The sequence below is a fragment of the Dreissena polymorpha genome, chromosome 4 (genome assembly GCF_020536995.1).
Source record: "Dreissena polymorpha isolate Duluth1 chromosome 4, UMN_Dpol_1.0, whole genome shotgun sequence".
NCBI lineage: Eukaryota > Metazoa > Mollusca > Bivalvia > Myida > Dreissenidae > Dreissena > Dreissena polymorpha.
The window spans coordinates 36,036,986-36,047,004 of NC_068358.1; the positions used below are offsets into that span (position 1 = coordinate 36,036,986).

General features: G+C 35.6%; 1 protein-coding gene across 1 annotated transcript; it reads left to right on the forward strand.

Annotated features, from left to right (window-relative positions):
* Nucleotides 1-7,236: 7,236 nt before the first annotated feature.
* On the forward strand, nucleotides 7,237-8,022 carry LOC127878350 (phospholipase D C-like). Its single transcript, XM_052424878.1, has one exon. It carries the CDS (start codon nucleotides 7,237-7,239, stop codon nucleotides 8,020-8,022), a length of 786 nt encoding a protein of 261 aa, XP_052280838.1.
* The last annotated feature ends 1,997 nt before the right edge of the window (nucleotides 8,023-10,019 follow it).

A 10,019-nucleotide genomic window follows, 5' to 3' on the forward strand; every position in this document is an offset into this window, starting at 1 on the left:
AGCAGTTGCAAATCTGAAACATTTGTTTTAAATTTTGTTAATTTACCAAAACGTGAAAATGCCCCTTAAATACTCCTGTTTTGATTAGTAGATGTATTTATTGTCGACGTAACGCGTTGATTTTGGAAAACACGATGATCGGATGTAATAAAAACGGGATTCAATTTATTTCCTGCGGCAAGTTTCCCGATTTAATTCAGATGCTTATGTGCGGCTTATATGGCTGTGTATCACCCTTGTGAAACCAATCTTCCTTAATAACAACCTTTTTTTAATTATGTCATGTAACAAGTCATAGGAACGAAAACAACGCTGGTATATGCTTACGATCTGTTGTCTTTGAGTAATAGAGATGCGTACAAGATAAGTATTGATGCAAAGCATCAAAGGGCGTCGCGAATTTAAGTGTAAAAGGCACTCAATGAAGTTATATGGAACGATTTGTTTTCTACTGTAAATATTAATATATTGGCCGATTATTTTAAACAAAATAGAACAAGATACTGGTATAACAATTATCTATGATTTTGTGTTATAACCCCAAAATAACCATTATCTATGATATTTTGTTCTAACCCCCAAATAACCATTATCTATGATTTTGTGTTGTAACTCCCAAATATTTCATAGTTCATTTTATTTACTTTAATTTTCCTTTTTTACTTGCATCCGTGTGCAGTTTTCATTAATGGAACAGAACTGTGTAGGTTTTGAAAAATCTGCTTCATCTTGTAAGCGTCATTTCATATTTTTCTCAACTTCAAGGGGAGATGATTCTGAACTTATTCTTACGTTGCTCATTTACGATACATATATGTCATGGGCATACTAAAAACAAAAATGGTTACAATAAAACAGCATATTTATTTAAACTAAAATGTCTACATCAAAACAAAAAGTTAACATAGAACACAAATAAAATAATTTGAATCTACTGGGGCTCGAACCTTGGGCCTCTCACATGTGAAGCGAGCGTGTAACCACTGCACTACGGAACCGCTTGAAAAATCACCTTCTTACTAAGGTTTAATAAGTGACTGTAGTGTAACGGTTAACAATTAAGCAATAAACCGTGTAATCGCTGTCTTCTTTTAAAATAGAAGAAAATACGCGTTAACCAAAATTGGAACAGCAAAAGTCTGCGCTATTGTTAGAAAAACCACAAAATAAATATATTTTGTTTTTATACAAAACCAGAAAGTTTCACCGGTTCGCGTATTTGCCCAGTCCCTGTGAACTTTTATTATTGCCCAGTCCCTGTTATCAGTTATTAATCAAAAGAATTAGCTTTGCATTATTGGCAATAAATGTTGTAGTAAATTTAATAGGCACAAATGCAGTACTTATTTACGCTAATTTACACAAAAAATCACCACTATGCAAGATATTCTGACAACAAAAAAATATACATTGATTCGTAAAATAACTTCTCCTCCCATAAGCGAAAAATACGTATTACATACGAGTCGCCGCACTTCAGTGAGACGCCAACGATACGACGCGCCGCAGAAAACGCCAATGTATATGGCCCGTGCTCTGTGAAAATGGGGTTCAATGCATATGCGTAAAGTGTCGTCCCATATTAGCCTGTGCAAGGACGCCACTTTCCGCTTAAATGATATTGTTTGCTTTACGAAAGTCTCTTGTGAGTAAAATTCCAGTTTAGGCGAAAAGTACCTGACGAGCCTTTGTGAACAGCACAGGTTTATCTGGGACGACACTTTACGCACATGCATTTAACCCCCATTTTAGTATTTATTGGGATTTGTTTCTGTTATATAATGTGTGGATATTTAGGGTGGGACTAATTAAATGATCAGCGGTTTGGATTTTGGTTTTAAATTAACGTTGTCAGTAAATATAATAATGACATTAAATGTGTTACGTTAAATTTGACTCAAAGCCAACGTCGTTTGTTATGTTCATGAAAATGTTTTCTGTTTGTCTCTCTTATTTTTATACGTGCTGTTCTGTGTTACATAAAAAATACTTGCCCCACACCAGGTATTTATATTTATTCCGGTGTGTATGTGACATGGGCATTGTTTGTTTAACTCGTTGTTATCGACACACGTATTGCTTCCACTTGGCAATCTTTTATGTGTCGGATTTGTATGTTCGATGTGAATACTGATAGACGAGCTAAAAGTAATACAACTTAATAACTAAACCTGATTTGATATTCAGACAACTTGTTTTTGTAAAAATGCAATTATAATGTGCTTATACTATTCGTTCATTTCCATCGTTTAAAAATACACATACATGATGTTTATGATATTATCTAAGCTCATTCGTTTTTGCGCTGTAATTTTTATTTCGAAATAACGAATGCATATAAGTGCAGTTTATTTTGCTAAACCACATGAACTGAAACCTTAAGCCTCTGCGAATTTTCGATCTGAAAAAGATGCTTTGCTATTTTTGTTGTTATAGATTACCCATTATATGCGTCGTGTTCTGAGAAAACTGGACATAATGCATGTGCGTAAAGTGTCTTCCCAGATTAGCCTGTGCAGTCCGTGCAGGTTAATCAGGGACGACACTTTCCGCTTTTATGACATTGTTCGTTTAAAAGAAGTCTCTTCTTAGCAAAAATCCAATTTAGGCGGAAAGTGTCGTCCCTGATTAGCCTGTGCGGATTGCACAGGCTAATCTGGGACGGCACTTTACGCACATGCATTATTCCCAGTTTTCTCAGAACACGACACATACTATTGGATTGAATAAACACTAGAAACACGTTCATGAAAAATTAAAAATAACACAACAAAATCAATGACGTAAGGAAAAACAAACAAAAATGCGTCACGACCAATGATGCTGTTATGCTGCATGTGTTTATTAACCCATTTATGCCTAGTGGAGTCTCCCATCCACCTAACTTGGATCAATTTATTTCCAAAATTAGGGATGTCTAGTATATTTATTTCTATATTTAGAATATTTCTTACAGAAATTCCTTTAAGCAAACAGCGCAGACCCTGATGAGACGCCGCATCATGCGGCGTCTTATATGTGTCTACGCTGTTTAACAAGGCATATTTTCTAGACGCTAGGCATACATTGGTTAAGATGGTTTAAACTATAGATATAAGTGTTTAATGTCTGCACATATATACATAAAAGTGTACAATGAATGTTAGATGTTTACATTTACTATATAGATATCCTTTAAGGCGATACACTTTGTATGACAATATTTTCCTATACCGGACGCATATCGAAATCAATTATTCGTAATCACTTAATTGCAAGGAATTGGAAGTTTATTCTTCGTCTCAAAATGTATTCATTGTGTACATAGCCTAATTTATATTTAAACCCAACGTTAACACTGTGTGCTACTATATCACAGTATTTTTAGGAAGTGAGTTACAGTTTAGTAGCATACAATATGAACACTTTCAAAATGAATATATTACTAACAAATATATTCCAGCACATACTGGTTTCAAACTGTAATAATTTGGGAAGATATTAACACACGTCTTCCAATGATGACACATGGAAATTCGCCCTTTTGTCAACCCACAGTTCTCATTTTATCGGTTTTCATGTGTCTATAAATGAGTTGTTTTTTATTAAAAGCTTCCTGGACAGCGACTAATTTATCAGCGTTCCTCTTTTCAGCATATTGGCGGGCGATTTCTTTTCACGTCGATTTCTACTAGAAATTTTGTTTTAATATAGAAATGAGATTTTGTCACAGTTTGCAAGCCCTCAACATATTAAAATGAAAGAAAGGAACGCTTTCATAGCGCATTACATAACATTGATCATCCTGATCAATAACTTTATTAACATTAGTTTGTTCGTGTGAACGTACTTGTTTTCCTCGTTTTTATTCTTGTCTATTTAATTGATAAATATAGATTTTTTTTTTCATTGGCCATTCGGAGACGATTTTCAAAATATGTTCATATGTGTGTATGACAATGTATCTTGACAGATTGTACCTCTGCCCTATTTTTAAGAGATTATTTTAATGGAGTGAATAGTTTCATCACCTTTGCAACATTAATCTTCCATTAATCGTCCAAAAATAATTAACAGTCTTTTCTCGACATTTGAAACGAATAAATAAACCGTTTTATTGTTAGTTTTCTAACAAGCTGGCGAACCTCGTTGTTTTATGGAACACGTGATTATTGAATGGAATAAAAACGGGATTGAATGTATGTCCTACGGTACGTTATTTCAAGTTAGTTCCTGATGTTTCTGAACTGCTTATGGCTTATTTGGATTTGCAAAAACCTTGCAAAAGCAATCTTCCTATATACGAACGCTTCCCGAATTCTTATCTTAAATAAAAACAACGTCAGCAGATGTTTCTGCACTTATGTCTTGCACTACAATGGTGGATACACTACGACGAGACATACGAAGCAGAAGCAGCAAACAAGCCACTGTTTATATATTTGGCTAAGGTTTCTGTTATGTTATGTATGGTTATTTATTAGGATTGGACTTATTAAATGAGTCGTGTTCTGAGAAAACAGGGCATAATGCATGTGCGTAAAGTGTCGTCCCAGATTAGCCTGTGCAGTCCGCACAGGCTAAACAGGGACGACACTTACCGCTTTTTGACATTTGTTGTATAAATGAAGTCTCTTCTTAGCAAAAATCCAATTTAGGCGGAAAGTGGCGTCCTTGATTAGCCTGTGCGGATTGCACAGGCTTATCTGGGACAAGATTTTACGCACATGCATTACGCCCAGTTTTCTCAGAACGCTACTCAAATGATGTCGTTGTGGTGCTAGCGGTGTTAGCATTGTAAGCGTTGTGGTATTGTTATTTTTACGTCAGTTAATTAGATTTTAGTTCACACAAGCACGCACGCACGCGCGCACGCGCGCACGCACGCACGCATAAATAAAATTACCGTTCTTATTGAAACACATATGTGTCGTTTAATTCATAAATCTCATTTATGAATGACATTGATCGTGCTGTTATGTTGTAATATTGTGTCAATAATTACTAGCATCAATTATTTCTATTTTGCTGATTTTATATGGCAAGTCCGTGGTTGCTTGAACTCATTTGCATCGATATACGAATTGATTCCGCTTGGTTATCTTATATAAGTCGAATGATATAATGATCGACGTGAATAATGAACTAAACCCATTGCAACATTCGTTTTACTAAATTGAATGTGAATTAAAGATAACTTGCAGTTTTCCAAATGTACCTAGATTGTGTTTATATTCATGTTGTTGTTTTACTCGGCTTATCAAAATATACATCAATGCGTACATTAAATTATTTAAGCATATTGGTTTCTCCACTTTTATTCAAATGTCGAACATATTCGCTTTATGAGAGGCTTCCGTCTTGATTTCATGCAAATGAAAAATCAAGTACATACGTATTTAGTTATTGTGTACAAATACATTCACTGGAACTTCGAATTATTCGGGTTTTGATCCGAGGGAATAAATGTTGTTTCTTGTATCGCATAATAAAATTTTCTTCGAATTGACCCTAGGCAAAAGTATAACAAAATGACACCAAAAGCATACATGGTGTAACGAAAAGCAATGTAAATTAAACTTCATCTACAAGTGCGGTTATGTCTGCACATATAAAAATTAACGCGTGAAATAAATGCTATAAATTGCTAAAATATGTGTGATTGATGCGCTACAAATAAATCGGCAGCATAATCCGTATTCGTAAAAACTGTACTGCAATGCACGCAAATAGAAGCTTCTTTATTATTTGAATATGTATTAATATTTTACATGGCGGTGGGAAAATTAAAAACCACCATCATAACTGTGTGATACTATTAAACAAACACAATATGTGCCCGTAAGTATTGTTTATAACCATTTATTAGCATACAATATACACACTTTAAACAGGGAGTAGATATTTGCCCACGTATACAAATGATGACACATGGAAATATCATCCTTTTTCAGTCAGCAGTTCTTATTTTTCCTGTTTTCATGCGGCTATAAAAAGGTTTTCTTTAACACAAAACGTCAGAAGCAGCCAATGGCCGTCTCAACGTCTGTAAAACGATTAACTCTTTTCCGCAGCTTTACAGGCGTTTTCATTGATGTCGATTTCTACAGTAAATCTTGTTTTTAATAACGCATCAAGGTTTTGTCACATTTAGGAAGCTATCGGCATATCGTCAAGCTGTCAAGTCTGTATGACATTCAAGAAACAAATTATCATTAGAATTGCCTGTTTCAAAAACGTTATATGTACGCGTGTATGCATGAGAAGTTGTAATGGTTAAACAAACTATATTGCCGATAAACGTTTTTCACATTAAACTTGACATTTGTTTAGACTGACTTAAACCCGCAATCTTTTGTTTTGTTCATGACCCTTTCACACTAATGTTTCCTTTTTCTGTATTCACACTTTTTGCGTTATGAATTATGTTTGTGTTTGTAAAAGCACTCATAGTCTTAGATCAAGTATTTCTGTTATGCTGGTGTTTATGTGACATGTTCGGGGGTTCTTTAAGTCGTTGTTATCTTGTATCCGCCGGATATAAATGGCCGATTTGAATGCTATGAAAAGTAAACGCTTTGTAATATAATGTATAACTAATAAACCTGAGGTGATGTAAAGATAGCTTGTAATTTTAAACTTGCAATAATAGTGTGAATTAAACATTTGTAGAATTTCTCATATGTGTGTCACTCAGCGTATTAATGTTGTTCATTTATTATCTTTGATAATTGGTTTCTGCTCTACAATTTAGATAAACGATACATAACGATTTGCCGTGTTGATTTAATGCAAAAGAACAATCGCATAAATAATTAATCAGAATGTGTCAGTACATGTATACATCAATATGAACACCGAGTCTCGACTGAACATGAACACCGCGTCTCGACTGAATATGAACACCGAGTCTCGACTGAATATGAACACCGAGTCTCGACTGAATATGAACACCGAGTCTCGACTGAATATGAACACCGAGTCTCGACCAAATATGAACACCGAGTCTCGACCGAATATAAACACCGCGTCTCGACTGAATATGAACACCGAGTCTCAACTGAATATGAACACCGCGTCTCGACTGAATATGAACACCTAGTCTCGACTGAATATGAAAACCGAGTCTCGACTGAATATGAACACCGAGTCTCGACCGAATATGAACACCGAGTCTCTACCGAATATGAACACCGAGTCTCGACCGAATATGAACACCGAGTCTCGACTGAATATGAACACCGAGTCTCGACTTATATGAACACCGAGTCTCGACTGAATATGAACACCGAGTCTCGACTGAATATGAACACCGAGTCTCGACTGAATATGAACACCGAGTCACGACTGAATATGAGCACCGAGTCTCGACTGACTATGAACACCGAGACTCGACTGAATATGAACACCGAGTCTCGACTGATTATGAACACCAAGTCTCGACTGAGTATGAACACCGAGTCTCGACTGATTATGAACACCGAGTCTCCACTGAATATGAACACCGAGTCTCGACTGAATATGAAAACAGAGTTTCGACTGAATATGAATACCGAGTCTCGACTGAATATGAACACCGAGTCTCGACTGAATATGAACACCGAGTCTCGACCGAATATGAACACCAAGTCTCGACTGAAAATGAACACCGAGTCTCGACTGAATATGAACACCGAGTGTCGACTGAATATGAACACCGATTCTCGACTGAATATGAACACCGGGTCTCGACTGAATATGAACACCGAGTCTCGACTGAATATGAACACCGAGTCTAGACTGAATATGAACACCGAGTCTCGACTGAATATGAACACCGAGTCTCCACTGAATATGAACACCGAGTCTCCACTGAATATGAACACCGAGTCTCGACTGAATATTAACACCGAGTCTCGACTGAATATAAACACCGAGTCTCGACTGAATTTGAACATCGAGTCTCGACTGAATATGAACACCGAGTCTCGACCGAAAATGAACACCGAGTCTCGACCGAATATGAACACCGAGTCTCGACCGAATATGAACACCGAGTCTTGACTGACCATTGCATGATTATTCTTGTACTTTCTATATCCTCTAAAACATGGGTTATACTATAAATATGAGCGTATTTATGTATGCACGTATAAACATGAAAGTGTAAAATTGAATGTTTACAATAGAATCTTAAACAATATGTGTTATTTGAAACATTACACATTGATCAGCAATATATTGCTATACACGACGAAATTCGAAATTTATTATTAGTTAAAACCTTACTGTACATACATTAATGTGCCTTGATTGCCTCACTTTGTATTGATTGAATATATCGCCAAAGGAAAACCAACATTTTAACTGTGTTATACTATAACAAAAATGTATGGCATTTAGTAACATTTAAAAAGCATACACTATGAACACTTTTAAAACGAAGTACTACTATTAACACATCTATTTCAGCACATAGTATTTTTTGTAACGAACACTTTCAGAAAATATTCACCCACGTCTACCAAGAATGACGAATGGTAATGTCGTCCGTTTGTCAACAGCACTCCCATTTGGCAACATTTCATGAATCAACAAATGAGGTTTTTTTTATAAAAGCTTCCTGGGCAGCGAATCTCCATTTCTTTGTCTGTGACACTTATAATGTGTACATGTACTCCTTTCATAAGCTTGGCAAGCGATTTCATCTGATGTCAATTTCTATACAAAATCCTCTTTTAAATATACAAAAGGAGTTGTGTATCTTTTTAGCAAGCCAACACCATATCATATCGAAATGAAAATAATATGTCTAATGAGCTGCAATACTATTCGAGAAAGTTGTCAGTGCGTATTGACAAGCCATAATATATCATTTTTGATTGCTTTTTGAATGAAAATAACATTACTGTGTACGTATGAATGCATGTATTTCGTCCTCGTTGATGTTAAGTGTTTATATAATGGCAGTTTATTATTATAGGTATCGTTTTCCTAATAATATATATAGAGTCCCGACACGATGACTCAAAATATATTTAGATAGTTCTTGAATATATCGATGATTTTTCAAACACTCAAAGAGCCTTTTAATTTCGTAATCAATACATTGATTGAGGACTTTTAACACATTTTATCCGAATGAGTTACATGAGCCGCGAAATGGATTGTATGGCCAGCGTTACTCCGCGTTAGTCTGCGCATCCGCGCATTCTGTTCAGGAGCTTTGCTGTCCGTTATACAATCACACACGGTTGCTTTGTCTTATAAGCGGATAGGTTAGCTCCTAACCAGTCTGCGCAAATTCACTGGATGTGCTGGAGCTACGCTTGTGCCTTTTTTATTTCAGTGGCGTGGCTGTTTTTTTATTGGACTGATATACTTGAACGAATCAAACAAATGACGCCATGGTGAAAGATTTAAACCCTGTCTATTGGGGGAAACCAACGTTCACCGGTTAAAAATTACACATAACGTCATGTTGTAGCACCGCCTGTTACCACTACGTCACTGCTCCGAATGTTTAAAATGCCATTCTTTATATCCTTTAAACTATATTATTTATACAAATATGATATCGTAGTGGGAATAGACTAGGTCAGCTTCTAAAGGAGCCGTCTTTCGTGTCTTCGTCTCAAGGATTAAACCAATCATGCACATTATTCGCAAATGGATCATTCGTCGCGAATGTATCGAAATCAATCGGTATTGAAGCTTAACCATTTTTCGTCATTTGTGTTTTTTTTTCTCATCCTCGCCGAACAGTCATGTATGTCATTCTGCTTCCAAAAAGCATCATATTAACTCCGTTTTAAATTTAAATATTAAAATATATAATATTTGGGTCTTATTTAATGAACTGTTTCCTAAACCTAGATAAGTGTAATTACGGATCGAAACGGCCAAGAAAACTCCCACACCCAAACACGAGTGTTCATATCAAATTGGGCATTTTTTGAATTTAAGTCTCTATAACAAATATGAATTTTATTACCTATAGTAAAAAAGGTAGCTACATGTACATGTGCTATGTCTTGAGCGCGAAAAGTATCACATGTATA